Raw genomic sequence first — 18,118 nt, 5'->3', positions numbered from 1 at the left:
TCCCTTAAGAATTAGAATTATATATCATGCTTTCCAATATTCATAGCCTACAATAATGTCTTTTTCTTTGTTGTTTTTCTAAAATAGTTTCCTCAGTGGGTCTTTATCTACCAAAGGTGGACAGTGAATCAGAACAAAATTATATTTTCCTAGACAATTTAATGGAACTGTGGGCTGCTATTTTAGATTTGCAATTTTGAGACCTTTGGAAAGATTTCTGAGTCAGCTTGTCTTTGCTTAGCAACCTCCATCAAGTGCTTTATCCTCATGGTTGTTAAACTGAAGGAATTCAGACAACAGTTTTTGTGAATTTCATAATAATTTAAGGGTTTATATAGCTTTATTTGTTTTCCTCCATATTTTTATCTGCTTCACCATTGCTTTTTTTCTGTTTTGTTGAATGTATTTCTATGGCCTGTCTCAGAGCTGTTCCTTTGTAGCAGCTTTCCATGTGCTTTGCTGAAGGAGTTCTGCACGCACTGATATCAACCCAAATCAAAAAGGTTGCTTACTTTTTTATGTCATCACCAAAAATACAACTGCTGAACTCTGTGTCCTAGATTTTAGAAAGTGGTCTGAAAAATAGGCATGTCTTTAAACTAAAAAAGCCCAAAACACAACAAACCTGTTGTCCTTTGCAGGATGAGGCACAGAAGCTGGATGAAAATGGATGATGTGGTACTACAAATGTGTGGTGTGTTGTATTGGTCTCATTTGTTTTCTCTTCTTTCTTTGGTATAGATTTTATTATTCTTGGCCATGGTAAATGCTACTGGAATTTAGACTGTATCTCTCTCTGTTATTTTCATTTTGTATACCTTTTCTTATTTCACAAACTAAAAAAAAAAATGTTTGCACACACATGGATTCAGCTGAGCAATTTATCAGTTTTATTAGCACAGCAATAGTAGCCAGTTTTTATATAAATTTATTCCAGTAGAGCTCTCATTGAAAAACAGTTGGAATAAATTGTTCCAATTACTTTTAATGTATGAAATTATGAAATTGTGCTGTCCTCTAGCACGAGAGGCTTTCTCTCTCTCCCTCCCTGTCTCCCTCTGGCATCTTTTAGCAGAAAGACCATATGCTATGATTCGTATTTGGGACCCATGGAATGTTGTATGTTTTACCATGCTGTCTTGCAGAACTATTATACTGTATAAATGAAGTCAAAACCAGAAGAAATAGCTAACAGCTTTCAAATGCTTCATGGCTGAGATTTACTGGGTTGTATTTGTAATTAGTCTTTAGTTATGAAGGACATACACGAGGCTCAGGGCCTTGCCATTAAGGTCATTAAATAATAATGAGGTTCCTGTACTGGGGACATAGAGTCTCCTCTGAGACAGCCAGCATTCCTTTTGCTTTGTCCTTTTTGCTCATTTTGCAGTTTCTATCAATATTAATGTCAGAGTGCATTCTTTTTTCCTCTCAATATATAACCTTGCTAGTAGTTCTATCACCTCTAAAAATACTTTCATTTTTCCAGAAGAAGGGTTTATGAGGCTCATCTATATTATCTATGAGTGATTTCAAAGTGTTACTAATAGGTGTTAATTAACACATATTGATTGTTAATTAACAATGAGGAAACACCAACTAATAGTTATATGCATTATTGCTTTTTGATGCTGGGTTTGCCAATAGATTCAGTCTGCATTAAAGCCATATTAAAATTTGAATCAGTTTTGTGCTGTATGACAGAAATTGGATTGGCTGCTCTGGAAAGGGGATGTCCTATAGGAGGAAGCACAGTTGTCAGTGAATACTTCTAAATTCAGACTGAACTGGTGGGACTAGTTCAGTTTCACACATTCCCAGCTTTGACCTTTTTGCTCCAATATCGATTAAGGATAGTAGTCAAGGTTGAAAAATGAGATCAGCTGTGATTTGGACCTCTTGTGCATTATTCTCTGAAATAGCAGAGGGGACTTGGTGGTGCTGGTTGGACTCGATGTTCTTAAAAATCTTTTCACATGAACAATTCCGTGGTTCTGTGGTTGGATCCATGCGGGCACCGAGAGCAGGTGAGTTGGCAGCTCTGCTTTGGGCACTGCTGGCACAGCAGCTGGCTGCACGTGCCCTCTTTGCTGGTTGGGTGTATGCCTGCTGGAGTGGGCAGCAGGGCTCACAGCTTGATGTCTAGCACAGCATTGAACAGCAGTGTCAGTGTGTTAAGTGGCATCAGAAACACCTTATTTCCCTCCCAGCTCTCAGATGCTGCCTGCATAGCATAAATGGGGATTAAGGGAAGGCAAACATTTTTCATAAACTCCAGAGGGAGAGCCTTTAGATGGAATCTTGATGAATCAATTTCAGTGAGCAAGGTTTCTCCACAATGACTTTTCTCTGCTATGGAAACAGGGCACTGCAGCATTTAACTGTTAAGTTCAAGCTGGTGTTGGGGGTTGGTCTCTGCCCAGGTAACAATGACAGGGTGAGAGGAAATGGCCTCAACTTGCATTAAGAGAAGTTTAGATTGGATATGAAGAAAAATTTCCTCACTCAAAGGGGGGTCAGACATAGGAATAGGCTGCCCAGGGAAGTAGTGGTGTCACCATTCCTGTAAGTGTTCTAAAGGCACACGGATGTGCCACCTGGGGATATGGCTTAGTGGTGAACACAGTGGTGCTGGGGTAAAGGTTGGACTTCATCTTAGACGTTTCTTCCAAGCTAAAGATTCTATGATTCTAAGTTAGGTGTCCCTCCCTTTCTGGAGGGAAAGATCTCATTTGGCTGGTGCATCTGCTTAAGTGGAGGTGTCTAGTGCTACCTGAAAGGACCTAAGGTGTCTGAGACATCCACCCTGTGTCTCAGCAGCTGAGTTGACTGGAGTGGCTGAAGTCATACCAGTGGGTACTTCTTAGGGCATCTCATCCTTGTTAACAACCTGTCAGCTTAGAGCTAGATTGAAGTAACTGAAATGTTGTTTCAAATGAGCTATCCCACCACTCTAAGTAAAATTTTTACATTTATTCCAAACCATAATATCGAAAGTGATGAAAAAAACCATGCATTTCATAGCAGTGCAAAGAAAGAATTTTTATTTGAAAGTTCTACCTTAGGGAAAGCATTTCAATTTTTCTTCTGGCTTTCTGTCATAGTCAAGGCTACTTCTGATTGTTTTAGATACCTTTTCCCTGTCCAAGCTGTGTACACGATTCATCTGTTCACTCATTTGTATGAGTAACATTTTTGATCAACCCTGTGTCCAACTCAAAGGTGTAAAGCCATTGATTTCATTCTGCAGAATTATGATTCATCTTCTCAGTAATATATTTCCTCTGCATTTAATCAGGCTCCATCTGAAGCAGTCACAAGGGACAGTTCTGGAGATTCATTTGTAATGAGTTTGGGGGGAGCATTGCGTCAATGGATCACTAGCCACAATGATACAAACACTTTATTTTGAATTTGAAAGGTTTTTAGTAAAATAAAAAGCTGTAATCTGCTTTTCTGCTAACCACTCCTGTTAACATCAGCTGTAACACAGCCACGTGGTTTTTAGTAATGTAGAGTTTAGACCATAGGTCAAAATGATCTGTTGAAATCCGCTCATGTACAGCAGTCATAGGTGTGCAAAAGCCAGCTAACACCAGGGTCTGGGGTGCTCCTTTTCATGCAGAAATTGAATGGAAATGAGGGTTTGAAGTGTGTCTGTATGTGTTAGCTTATATTTATTTCAGTTATCACAACACTATTTATAGACCATGTGCTGATATCACTGCTCAGTTTTACTACACCCTTTGCGAATCACAGTTGTCATCGCAGGACACAGGAGCACGAACTAGATGAAAGAGATCCTGTCACTTCTGTGTGAGTTGGGAACAGAGAGGAACCAGTGTGAGCACTGATCTGTTATTCCCAGCAGACTGGAGGAGGGCCATACAGTGCTCACCATACCTGCTTCCCCCTGAGAATCCAGTGCAGTAAGACAGGGCCTTGCACCACTGGACATGGCTGCTAAAGGGACTCTGTTGGGTAAAGAGGGAGGTGGATATTAGAGATGAGTTGGAGGGAGAAATTAATATAGCATTTAGATGGTCAGAGTGAAATTTGTTGCAAAAGAATATTGTATTTAATAATAATAAAAAAGATTTTTCTTAGAGGCCAGTACTTTACTTGGTTAAGAACTATATTGAGGAAAAAGCAGGAAATGACAAGGGCATAATGAAACAATCCTGAACAATTTGATCTCTGCAGTTCAGCTATTTAAAACTATTTTGTTTTGTGGGGGCCTGGAAAAGAGCGGAAGAGAGTTTTTCCGCTGCTATGAGGGACATAAATAGCATTGTGGGAAGGATTGCATTTGGTACACCAGCCTGTTGTACTTGTAATGGCATTAATCACACCTGAATGTGTTGTGATGCATAGGAATAGCAATGGACTTTGGCAAATGTATGTTTTTCCTAGTGAGATCAGGAACAGCATTAGGTTATCCACTGCCAATGAGCAAGGTGGGACTTTTCTTGCGTCACTTTAAGCATTTAGAAATCCAGTTTCAGATCCAAGAAGATTTAGAGGGCTGCCTCTACAAGTGGCAGAAGGAAAGAGATGCTTGCTGATTCATTCTGTCTTAAAATACACACACATATATTCATCCTGCCTCTTTCACATGTCTTTTCTGCACGGGGTGAATCACTGAAATTTCTGGCCCTCTCCATTGACTGCAGAGAGACCAAAGACAACTGACTTTTTAAACAGCAAAGATTTGATTAATCCACCTTTGCAGGAGTCAGGGCAGTTATTGTGATGAGGAATATGGATATAAGACTGAAGCGTGTACTATCCAGACAATGACTTATGAGTCAGAGTTCTAAAAAGGCACCTGATGGAGTCAAACTCAAATTAAAATGAGGCTGGAAGGTGAACAGTAAAAGTACTTCTTTGTAAGCATATCACCTTAGGGAATTTGGTTTTGCACATATCAAACAGAAGAGTAAAATGACATTTCAAACTAACAATAAAACAAACTGATAGCAAATAAAACATCCTGTAATTTAAGAGAGAAAGCACATGTTAACTTTTTAAATAGCATTATTTTATTTTTTTAATAGCATTGTTACAGATGAATATTTGTTTACAGACAAATGAAAACTAAGAAAAAAAATTGTGCATACATGTAAATGAAGTCAAGGCAGTGGCTAAAGTCTAAAAAACCGTATCCCCAAGTGTGAACCTTCAATAATCTTTATCTCAAAGAAAAGCAGCATTTAATTGATGCTAGAATTGACACTAGTCCCTACAAATTGATAAAAAAAATCTGTGTCTCGGGCTGAGGAAATGTTGATACACTTTGGCATAACAAAAGAAAATAATTGTTTACAGTCTACACAAATGTAGACTGGTTCCAGAACACTGGAACATGCTCAGGGAAGCTATAATGTTCAGGCATGCCCTGTCAATCTTCCCCCAAAAAAGAGATGTTTACAGCAACTATCCCAGAAAAGGTTCAGTACTGAATATTGGACAGATCTCTGACATACCTAAAATTGTATAAAACACTCTTTGAAATGCAAGGCTCAGCAAGTGACCTTTATGTAATGCTGCTGTGTAATTTTCTCCTGTGGCCACTTTGAAGTTGTAAGGTCCAGGAGGTTACAGATTTCTCATCTCATGAGGGAAAGACTATTGGAAACCATATTCTAGAATAAAACCTCAGAGAAAGCAGTCAAAAACTCTTATATTTCATATGAGGTACAAAACAAATTTGTCACAGCAAAGCTCTGATGTTGGAGCATTGTGGATAATTAGGTGATTGCAATGCTGTTCATCACATGAATTATTAGAGAAAGGTAAATGTTCTGCAGGCATTTTAAGATTATTATTTACAAGGACAGAATTTCCTGGACAACAGTCCAGTGAAGAAAATACTCATTCCATTGCTGAAAAATCAGTCTTCCTCCTCAAATCATACCTCTTTGTTAATTACTATCACCACTGTCTACAGACACTGGACCAATAGCAAAATGAAACTATGGCAACAGATTTACTCAAGTATGTGTCTGACACTCAACATTAACAAGCTGATTGTTCTTGTCAGAAATTAATCACTAAATTCTGTAGAACATATAAATCACTAAATTTTATTGAAATACTGGAAAAAAGGGGACTTGGAAGAAAATAAACCAGAAACAAACAAGTCTTTGATGTATCAAAGCCAAATAATGGAGGTAAGGGGGAAGCAAAAATTTTCTTAAAGAGAACTGAACATTCAGAGCCTAAGCTTCCTCCAGAAAGGTGGACACTCCTCCATGTGGTCTAAAAGAGCCTGAGAGAAAGAACAAGCCAAAGAGGGATATTGCCCCTGTCTTTCCAAGTTTAAAACTAACTGGTAGAGCCTGGAAACTCTTCTGAGCACTTGTGTCTCATTGGGCAACGCAAGTAAGTTACACTTTGTCCTGTCATCTCTGTCTACTTGTAAAGGAGGAAAGCCAACTATGGCTTTTTGTAAGCAATTTCCCAATCCAAATGAGAAAAGGGGGCAGAAATGAGACCCTGCCATGTCGTTCAGACCACTGTCTGCAGGTTTATTTCTACCCAAGCTGTTGGTTTCAGCCTCGGGCTGTGAATAGAGCCCTACTGTGATTCACAGGGCTGCAACAACAGTGGAGCTACTTGACAGTCTGGAATGGCCCTTGATTCTCATGTTGAAAATGTAGAGAACACCTTTTTGCTTTATTCCACAATTAACAGAAAACAAATGGTTTTAATGAAATAAGTTCATTGTTAGCTTTCTAGTCACCTAGAGAGAAAAACCCTACATATCAGTCATTGTTAAGTTAGAGCATCCCCCTGTACAGGTTTTACCCTTTCAAATGCTTTCTTTATTGCTTGAATCTAATTGAATATCCATCTCATTTCAAATAAAATTTAAAAATATATCTCTCTTCTTTTGCTTAGACCTCTTTTCTGCATTCATTATTCAATTTGGTTGGATAATTGCATTCCTTAATGCCATTACTCTCTATTTTCCCCCATTTATTTTACAGAGAGAGCTTGCAGGCCTGAATCTGATATTTGGTAAAGCCAGTAAAGTAATCTGAAATCACTGGATTTATTCCAATTTTTGCTGTAGTGCCACATAAATTGGAACCTAGCCTATTTTTTCATCCATAGTTTGAGGTTTATGTTATCAGTAAATCATGACTGCTTCTAATTTCAGTATGGTGTTACACAAACACAGAATCACAGAATGGGTCAGGTTGGAAGGGACTGCAGTGGATCATGTGGTCCTGCTCAAGCAGGGTCATCCCAGAGCTCATGGCACAGGATTGTGTCCAGATGGTTCTTGAATATCTCCAGTGGTGGAGACTCCACAGCCTCTGGGCAATCTGTTCCAGGGCTTGGTCACCTGCACAATAAAGAAGTTATTCCTCATACACACATACATTTCAATTCTTATTTTTTGATCATGGCAGGTTAAAAACTTAAAATAGAGCCCTAAGTTTTGTGTGCAGAAAGGAGCTATTAGTTCAGGGTCAGTTTTGTTTCTGAGTAAAGGGAAAACCGTGGTCCTGATGTCACTATGGCCAATATAACAACATGAAAGTCTATAAATTATAAATCTACCTATACCTGATAATCAATTTTCTCCCACAACAGCTACTGAAAGGATATCTGCAGTTCTTGAATCTCAGAACTGTGGAGGTTGGCAGGGACTTCTGAAGACTGTGTAGTGCTCAGCCCCAGTTAGCAGGGTCAGCTAGAGCAGGGCCATTGCTTGGCATTGCCCAGCCCCATTTGGCTGTCACTGTGCTGGGTACCTTCTGCCCTGGTACCTCTGCCAGTGTCTGCCATGCTGCTCCCTGCCTGCCTTTTCTGTCCTGACACCAAACACCTGCCGCTGGATTGCTTTCATCTTCCACTCCTACAGGTTGTTGCAGCCCTTCTTTCTTGTGAGGAAAGTGCAGGCGTGGAGCTGCTCTGGGTTTGGATCCAGGGGTTCTGAGAAAAGACTAGGAAGATGGGACTGAACTGAGTGAGGCAGTTCTTGTCCTATGGGAACTTGGAAAGCTGCAGATGCCATCACATCATGAAGTAAAGGCCAATTCCAGGAGAGATAGTGAAAGGAGAAGGCCTCTAGCCTGACTGACCCCTTTTTCAGAAGGCTTAATCACAGTGTAGGACTTATATTGTGTCAGAATCTTAAGAGCTGATATGATGCCACAGTGCCAGAACCTCCTTTAAAATACCTTCATCTTTTGCATGTGTTGGGAGAAAAAAGGGCTTTACTGAGTGGTTAGGAGAGGGCTCAGCATCATCCCTGTTACATGCAAGCTGACTTAGAAATTGTGTCGACAACTGATGTGAAGGGTGCTTCACTATCTGCTTAGGGAAAATATCACTGTATAACAATTTGGGACGGAAGGAACTTAAAGATCATCTAGTTCCAGCCCCTCTGCCATGGGCAAGGAACCTTCCCTAGAACAGAGAACAGGTTGCCTATAGCCCCATACAACCTGGCTTTGAACACTTTCAGGGATGGAACATCTACAATTTCTCTGAACAACTGGTTCCAGTGCCTCACCACCTTTACTGTAAAATATGTCTTCCTTATATCCAGGATAAATCTACCTTCTTTCAGTTGAAAACCAATGTCCCTTGTCATGTCATGGCAGCTCCTAGTAAAGAGTCTCTCTCCATTGGGATGGCAAAATTCCTCTTATTTTCCAAACATGTTATTCCTTGGATACTTATTTCCATTGGACTTTGGGTATGAGGCCATTGTTTATTTTGTGTGTGAAAGACAGACTTTAGCTTCAAATTTCTTCCTCTGTGAAATAATAAATGTATTTGAAGGAATGAGGCATCTGTGTGGCTTGATAGCTTTTCTATCTATCCTTCATGCTGGCATTAGTAGAGAAAAGGCAGTATCTGACACAGCCTGAAGAGAAAGGAACAATGCTGGGAGCTGTTAGGAGTTATCAGCACAAGGCTGGAAATTCGATAAATAGTCTGCTTAAAAATCATGGGGAAATTATTCTGCTACTGTAGATTATAGACATAGGTCTTTGCTTTCCCCAGCATTAATTGTTTGGGGTTTTGTTGCCCCTATATATGTGTGTATGTTGGAGTCTAAACACAGGTGTGCTGTTTCTAGATTTGCCTTGGGTGAAAGACTGCAAAGGCACCCACCACTCCTGTTTGCTCAGTGCCTGGATTTCACATGTCGTGCCCAGGAGTCAGCACGTTCCTGTGGGAGCTCGTGGGCTGGGAGTGGGCACAGGGGTGGGGATGAACCACAGTTTTCCTTCCAGCCTAATGAGTGCCTGCCAGCACAGCTGAGCTGGCAAAGTGAGTGTTGTCATTTGCCTCTGGCATAGTCCACACGACTCATTCCCACTTCCCAAAGCCAGGGAAGAGCAAGAAAAACATGCACCATACAAGGGAATTCATTTAATGCACAGACCTCACGAGGCTGCAGAGGTATTGGTTGACTAGCAGCTACCTAACTCCTGCAGAATTACTGGGAAAGTGAGCATGGGAACACAGGCACGTGTCAAAGCGGCCAGAGTACATGGGAATAAGTTGGGGTAGCCTAAACCACTTTGGTGCTTTTGCCCAGGGTTATGAGGTGAATCTTTCTGCACTTCTGGAATCAGTGGGGGGAGGAAGGTGGCTTGAGTCGCCAGTACCTCTTCTCCAAAGGTTGCCTTGGAAGAGCACTTTTTCTCTCAGCTACCCATGTGGGAATTGAGTGAAATTAAGCAGCTACTGTGGATATCAAAAATAGGTGGTGTGACTGACCCATTTATGTGTGAAACATATTCCCTGTGTTTCACAGAATGACAGAATCATCAGGATTGGAGGGGGCTTCCAAAGATGCTCAAGTCCAAACCCCTGCTCAAACATGGTCAACTATAGATGATTGCTCCAGTTGGGTTTTAAATATCATCAAGGATGGAAACTCCACAACCTTTCTGGGTAATCTGTTTCAGTGTTGGATCACCTGCTCTGTAAAGAAATGTTCTCTTACATCAAGAGAGGATTTCCTGAACTTGAATTTGTGCCCATTGGCCCTTGTCTTACTGGGCACCACTGAGAGGAGGCTGGCTCTGCTGTCTTTGTTCCCCTCATTGGGTATTTAGACCCACACTGGTAAGACCCCTGAGCCTTCTCTACTGCAGGCTGAACAGCCCCAGCCCTCTCAGAGTTCCTTCCAATAACCAGTGCTCGTCACCTTTGTGGCCCTTTGCTGGACTCCAGTAAGTCCATGTCTGCCCAGTGTAAGGAACCCAGCACTGGACGCAGCAACCTGGGGAATGGTGGGAGCTGTCTCACCAGTGCTGGGCAGAGGGAAGAATCACCTCCCTCAAACTGCTGGCAGCACTTTTCCTAAAGCAGCTTGGAAAGAGAATGGGTTTTGTAACTATGTCTAAGGAAAGCAAGCAAAACAACACAGAGGTGGGTTATAGGGACATTGTTGGCTGTCTTCTCAGTGGAATTTGGGTTCTTTTTCAGCACAAATAGGAGATCTCAGGCAGCACACAGTTCACCCTCCCTTAGGAACAGACAGAGTTCATTTGTTTGCTCTTGGTCCCTTTGAACACTGAGCAGATGCCGAGGAGGCCGAAGGGGAATGAGAGGAGGGGAAAGAAGTCTGGGAATGGAGCTGTGTAAGCAAAAGCTATGGGGTCTTTTGATATCATTAAAAAGCAAACAAGATTCTATAAGTCATGTTTTGTTATTCAAATTATTTTTTTTATTTCTTAGGTGTGCAGTTTAAATTTTGTTTTGTGAAACTGTGCTCACACTGACAGTTTACTGCTGGCAAGCCAAATGGGAGAGGCAGACCTGATAAACCTGTGCAGGACCTGCTGTGAAATATTCTAGGGAAAAAGCCTTGCCATTGGCCAGGAGGTCTGGATGATGATGGAGTGGAGAGCTTTTGAAGCAACATGAGCATGTGTGGGAGATGATAGCATTGCAGGAAATACATCACACAAACAATACCGGGCCTCAAAGCTGGAGGAGCTGTCTGGTGTGAGCCTCCTGAGGTCCAGCAAGGCAAAGAGCAGGCAGATCCATCCTCATACTGCCCCACCTGCTGCTGGCACAGCCTGGGCTGCCTTAGGTTGGGGATTGGCTGTTTAACAAAATTCCATCTTTAAAATCTGACTTTTCTATGAGCCTGTAGAAGCAGCAATTAAGGTGTTACTTAATTAAATACTGGAGTAGCCTACCAAGTATTTCTGAAAAGCAATTTTCTCTGGATGGCTGACAGCCTTTTCAAGTGTTTCAGAAAAGTGATATGTTTTAAAACTCAAAAAAACCTCAAAAAACCTTCATTGCTTTTGCTACCTGTAGCACAACAGTAGAGTTTTAGTGTTTTTCTTGATCTTTAATTTGGATTGTGTTGTCCTTGCTAGTGTTAATAAACATTATCCTGCCAAAGTAATCTCACTGAGAACAGACCTGACATTGTATCCATGCTATGTGGCACCCACATACCTGGTTCCTTGGTTATCAGGAATCTCTCCCCCACATGAAGGCTTTATTTTTTTTTCCTTTAATGATTTTCTGCCAGAAAACACAACTGATTATGAATAGCAGTGCTTGGATTGTCACATTGCATGGTTGGAAATATGACACATAGAAACAAATTTATAGTTCAAAATTATAAAATTTAATAAACAAAAAAATGCTTGCAGAGTGATCTTTCCTACTCTTAAAATCTTAGGGACTGTGCAGCTGCTCTCACCTGTCTTTTCCTAAGGCATATTTGTAGATTTTCACAAGGAAAAAGCTTGTTGATTGTAAGTTAATTAAAAATAGTTTTCATTTTAGAAAACTAAACGTGTTGGCAGTAGCATACTCATCACTAATGGGTGATTGTACTTTTTCAGTAATAATAAGAGATTCAATGAAGCTTTAGAAGATGTTAGGATATGATTAACTAGATAATCTACATATTTGAGTTTTATTCCCAAATAAGATGGATCTCCCAGAGCCAGAAGTCTGAGTTTATATTTGATAATTATATGAGACTCTTGAGCTTTCTTGCAGATTGTAATTCAATTTCTCTAAGAAAAGAGCTTTAAAACATGAAGAAAGAATGAGTGCTTCTAATTCCAGGAAAGCATTGTGACCAGCTAGGTCAGTTTGCTTACTCTGTCCCAAACAAAGCCCAGCAGATTATTCACCATAATAATGCTGGAGCAGCAAATAAGAATGCAGAACCCAGAAATCACAAATTATACCTTTCTCAAATACTGGTTTGGTTCTGTGGAAAAAATAGTTTCTGAGAGTGTTTATCTGAGAGTGTTTCCTTTACTAGGAGATATTCTGTGGTGAGGTAACATCAGAAATCACTGAAAGATGTTTGGCACTTACTGGACAACCTGTGACAGACAGGCAGCTGCCCAAATTAGGGACCTGGATCACTGAGGCAAAAGCTGGTGGCTTGTTTATCTGACTCTGACGATAGGTTATGTGTGGATATGTGTGTCTATTCATGTATTTTACACACATGCAGGCCCACGTGGATTATGTTCCCATCACTGAAAACAACAAAGGCAACTTTGGCAGATGTGGTGAGATTCACCACATCTGTTCTGTTTCAGCTCTCTGTAGTGCCAGGCCCAAGGGCTGTAAAGCTAACATGGATCAAAAAGATGCTATAACAGAAAAGTGGTCAGTCAAAACCACCTGATTTTGCCCATTGAGGATGCTTTTTTTAATCCATAAATATTGTTAAATTAAATACTTATGGGGATATGAATCCTGATGAAGAATGGTTTTTGAATGGCTTTTTGAATGTACCTAGGATAGTTACTATAACTGCTGAGTATCTTTAGGGATTTTCTGGATCCTAAACAAAGCACCTTATGACTTCAAAAGGTAACAGTGTAGAGGGATACAGTATGGGTAAAGGAAGGTGCTATAGAATGTAATCTTACCCCCTAAAGAGTTGCAGCTGAACCAATTACTCAAGATTAGGAGCAGGCCTGATGTTAACAGGCCACACCTGAAGCCAATAAGAAGAGTGATATAAAAGAGTGGATTGGTGGCAAGTAGATTCAGTTGGCTGCTGTGAGGATAAGGAAGAGTCAATGCTAGAGGAGTTGCCTGCAAGAAAAATCAAGGAGGTATGAAACTCTAGCAATATGGAACCTTTGCAGTGTAATGACAATAGAACTCTTGCAATATATATGACAACATAGCAGCATGTAAATAAAAAAGAAAAAGAGGAAGAAAACACAGCCCATAAAGAATAAAAAAAAATTTAAAAAGTCACTGTTTCTTGTAAAACCTATCTGGGAGCTAGAGAAATAACTGCATTAGTATACTTTAATCTCTGTGGGATTTAAATTCAGAATGTGCCAAACTGGGTCGTGGTCATACATGAGAAAATGGGGACTTCAGAGATAAGGCTGGGGCAGTTGCTCTAAATACCATAAACTGCAAACCCACCATTTAGTCAAAATAGCTGATTTCTGGACATCTGCACAGTTTTACCTGTGACAATTAACTGGAAGATTGAACTCTCACGTATTTGTGCTAAGTTTACCGAAATCTGTGAACAGGAGCTTGGCAGAGCCTCAAAGTGAGTTTAGAGCAGGGAGTAGGTTCAGACCAGGGAGGCCCTTGGCCAGAAGGGAGAGGGGCTATGAGGTCTTGTAGGAGCAGACCTGGTGCTGCTGGCACTGTGGCACCAGGGGACATGTTCACCACACACAGAGACCAGGAGGAATTATTAACTCTGCACCTGCTCAAGGAAATGTTCCCATAAAGGAAATTATATAAATACATTGATTTGTTGGAGCAGAACAATGTTTGTCCTTTTGAGGAGAAAAAAACTTCTGCTTTGAAATAGGGGAAGGTGCCAAAAGCCATAGATTAAATGGGATGGGTGGTGATATCGACTAGAAATCAATGCATTCAGTGTGGTGCAGTCATTAGACACAGATGCTAAACTGGAGATAAAAATGGAAATGCAAAGCTGGGCTCTGGAAAGAAATTATTCATTGCTTTGCAGTTCTCTACAGGACAAGTTAAGTGTTGTCTCTCATCTGATTAAAAAGAAACTGAAAGATATCTGTCATGAAAAAACTTTGGCAAAATGGGAAAATGTTAAAGATGAAGTTTTCTCTAAAGTTCTCTCAAAGGACATCTTTGGTGAATTGTCAGAGAACCTGAAAGTGTCTCAAAGGGCCAACATGAGTAGTACTGAAATTGCTGTATTTATCTATTCACACATGTGAAGTTTGTATTTCTGTTTAATATTTTAAATATATACAAAATGTATATAACAGATGCAGTGAATATCTTCAGAGTTAATGATCATGAAATGTAAACAGTCTGTTTATCGATTATGCATTAAATATATAAATACACATCTATTTATACCTATGTGTATGTACAAATGCATATGAATTAAATTTATTTTTACAGTTTGCTTTTGTCATTGTTTGAGGCCAAGTTTGTGGACTCTTGCATTGTTTCCTCCCAGTGGAATACCTAATGCTGTATGTTACAAGCCTGTCTGTCTACAGCCTTGGACACGTGAGGAGTAGCTGCTACTGTAGCTGTCATATCAGAAGATAATTTCAAGACAAAGATAAGGAGGAACTCTGTGGACAGCCCTGAATCTGTGATTTTTTTTCTAGTTGCATTCAAAGAAAAAAAAAAGTAATCATTTTCAATCTTACTGTAAAGAAAAGCTGTAAATTGCCTAATTTTAAGGCAAATGAGAGTAATCTGTCTCCAGGCCTTAAGATTCCTGAATGAAAGAAGAACATTTCCTTTTTACTATTTTCAGCCTCCAATAATCAAGCATAACTTAGGTTCATGTTCACTAGCAAATCTGTGAAGTTACGTTTGCCTGAAAGCAGCAGTGAACACAAAACAATTGTTCAAGTTATGTGGCTATTTCCAGTTTAAAATGTTCACATTTGGCTAATTGTATTCATGTGTTTCTTCCTAAGGCAAAATGGGGAAACAAAATAGTAAGCTGGCCCCTGAGGTGATGGAGGATCTGGTGAAGAGCACGGAGTTCAATGAACACGAGCTAAAACAGTGGTACAAAGGATTTCTAAAGGACTGTCCAAGTGGTAGACTGAACCTTGAGGAGTTTCAGCAGCTCTACGTAAAAGTAAGTTATTTACTAAGTTATTTGTTAACTTAAAAGTAAGTTGTTTGACTGTAGAAAGAGTTATGAAGTAATGTAAAGCAAACATATGGTCCAGAGCTGCTGGTCATTTAGACTGAGGAATAACTTTGCTTGGAGAACCAAGGGTGAAGAAGAGACAATGAGTGGGAAGTGTTACCCTCTTCACACCAGTGATTTGTGTAACTGTAGTGACAGGAACCAAAGTTTAGGAAAAAAAGCTGTGATTTATTCACAAGAAATAGATTACACTCTCTGTGCTCTGAAATTCATGACATGCATTTCAAATCTTAAAGGTGATGTCGTTCACCTTCAAAGGATGGCCATGGTCATCAATATAAACCATGTGCTAGCTGGACATATTTATATAAAAGTGGTGAAGTTTCATGACAGTATGACCTGCAGATAAATTATGCACTGTGCACAAAGGATTTCTTCCATAAATTTTAGATATTGCTTTTTATTTTTTCCCTGCTGTCACTTTTTTCTCATCTTATTGGGAAGGGAAAGCAGGCTGATCTGTTTATTTCTTCTTATTTTTTATTACTTTGTCATGTTCAATGCAGTCTTTCGCTTACATTTATTATGTATTTATTCTGTAACAAGAAGAACATGGGGGAAGCATAAAAAGTGTATTCATGTTACAAAGATAATTATATTTTAATTCAGAATTGAGTGTCGACCTAAAGGTCAGACACTTCAAAGTAATGTTAATTAGGACAAATATTGAATGGCAATGATGAACTGTAGGATCATAAATACAATGTGAGGCTGAATAAAAATAAAGCAGCCTTTCAAGTGTAGGTAGTTACTGTTGAGCACACTGGCAATTTTTGCAGACAAGTGGGACTGTCGTTTTCCTCAGATGCACTCTGCAGTTCTTTCCTAAATTTCTTCAGCTTTGAACCAGATTACTCTGCAAAGTATTACCTAGACCCTTTTCCTTTCTAACAAATGGTTCTAGCATAAACTTCTAATTCAGCTTACACAAATAAGCTTCTGTCTTCATATTTTAATATTCATGGCTGAAGATGATGTTGCTTCACAATCCTGTTCTTAAGAAACAAATAAGTTTGTAATGAATTATTTTCAGATGAAAGAATCTGTACAACCTCAGGTGTTGTACTTGTTATTGACTGATAATTTATAAGTTCCATTTTAAACAGTACTCACTGCACATCCAACAAGAGCAGACATCCAGTCATTGCCCATACATGTTTCTGGAAAAAAGTAAACCTTCTTTAAAAAATTCTTAATAAAGTGTGTCAACTCTTCAGGAAAAAATATTTCTTTTTGGAAAATCACAGTTAAGGTGGTTTTTGGTTATTTGCTTTGTTTTGTTGTTTTTTTCTTTTTTGTTGTTGTTTGTTTGGTTGTTTTTTTGTTTTTTTGGTGGGGTGGTGGTTTGGTTTGTTGGTTTTTTTTATGATTTGTGTATTCTGTGAGGAAAAACATCTGGAAATAACTCAGAACTTCCAGGACTTCCTTCCTTCAAACAAGTGTTTGAAGTGTTCATAAGATATTTCACAAGATACTCTCTGATGTGTCTTCAGGAGTAAGTAAATTCAATATCATGTTTTCTGAGATGGTAGTGCAAAAAATAACATGAAGAGCACAAGCAGTATTTTGCTCCTGAAATTTTCAGACAGCTTTGTAATCTTACTAAGCTGCAATATCCAGCTTTTAGTTTTATGGCCTCATGTATCTTTAGACATGGACATGAAATGTGATTCTCTGCCTTGCTTTGGTAGTTGTGGGGTTTGATTTTTGCTATGTAATGGCACTGCCATATATTTAGTCTAGTTTCTTGTCATCCTATATTTAATGTCCATAAGGGGCAAAATACTAATTTTGTGAGGAGAAACATGATTATCTGTAGTAAATCCAGAGCTTTACTTCTCTGTGTGTCATAGAAATGCTTGTAAAAATAATGTCTCTGAGGAGCTCATAGTCTGAGTGTTGGCCATGGTGGCAACTTCTGTGTAGGGCATTCTGTCTACCCCAGCTTCTGGCTGCAGATAAACCCCCAGATGTGAAATTTGATCTTTCCAGGAGGAGCCACCAGCAGGAGACCTGAATCTTTATCATTTACATTTATAGCATCTCACTTCACTTAAAATATATTCAGGGTGAAAATGCATGAAGCATGTATTGATTTGTAATTCCTCAGCATAAACTTCTGGTTGGGAGGGATGACATTTATCTGTTTGTCTGAACTGGATTTTATTGAGGAAGATTTCAATAGATCAATATATTTTGAAAAGAAATACAAGACTTTCCTCCATCTCCAATTCACGTTGACCTAAGATGACACTGTTCTTGTTTGTGAGAGCTGTGGGGGGAGCATTTTCATGTGTGTTGATAAAAAGGTGTTGGTCATCTAACTTAGGTGCAAAGGAAACTCTTTTTTTTTTACTAATGCACAGTAGAAAATATCATCAGCTTAAATAGACAAGACATTTCATATTAACAATAGCTTGAAGTGAGTTTCCTGGTTATCTGAACTTCCATCAGAATTACAGAGTGGGATGCACTTAGGGCATAGAAACTGTTTGGGTTCTGTTTTTTTTTATGAAACATAACTAGATATGTCCTGGGATCATACCTGATAAGTTACTGTATCTAATTGCTGCTAATAAGCTTGAGTTGGTCTGAAAGGGAACCTCCAGAACATGTGTGATGTGGATGTCAGGTCCTCAACACAAACCCTTCCAACTCTACATATTTGCATCAATTGTACTGTGCTGTTTACTGATGTAGATAAATACTGTATTGACTAAAGGGAGAATTACTCTAGTTTGGCTTGGGAACATAGGCAGAAATATGCTTCATATTGTTGCATATTTAACATTTTCTTTTCTGCAATATAGTGGGTTCATTGAAAATACTGGTCCATTTTTGGGTAGATAGATTCTTCTTGGGATATGAAATCCATGGCAAACTGTTAGGGCTCATGTTTTCCTCCATGGTGCTGAATGAAGTGAATGTTCTGCAGTTTTTAAAATA

General features: G+C 39.4%; 1 protein-coding gene across 2 annotated transcripts in view; it reads left to right on the top strand.

Annotated features, from left to right (window-relative positions):
* VSNL1 (visinin like 1) overlaps window positions 1-18,118 on the top strand; it is an 87,144-nt gene that overhangs the window by 24,602 nt on the left and 44,424 nt on the right. For both annotated transcript variants that reach the window (XM_036379583.2, XM_036379584.2), the window contains exon 2: window positions 14,931-15,097. In XM_036379583.2, the coding sequence (XP_036235476.1) occupies window positions 14,936-15,097 (162 nt within the window). In that variant the 5' untranslated portion in view covers window positions 14,931-14,935. The remainder of the gene's footprint in view (window positions 1-14,930; window positions 15,098-18,118) is intronic.

The sequence above is a fragment of the Molothrus ater genome, chromosome 3 (assembly GCF_012460135.2).
Source record: "Molothrus ater isolate BHLD 08-10-18 breed brown headed cowbird chromosome 3, BPBGC_Mater_1.1, whole genome shotgun sequence".
Classification (NCBI taxonomy): domain Eukaryota; kingdom Metazoa; phylum Chordata; class Aves; order Passeriformes; family Icteridae; genus Molothrus; species Molothrus ater.
The sequence above is the reverse complement of the archived record's forward strand: the minus strand, read 5'-3'. Positions and strand labels throughout refer to the sequence as shown.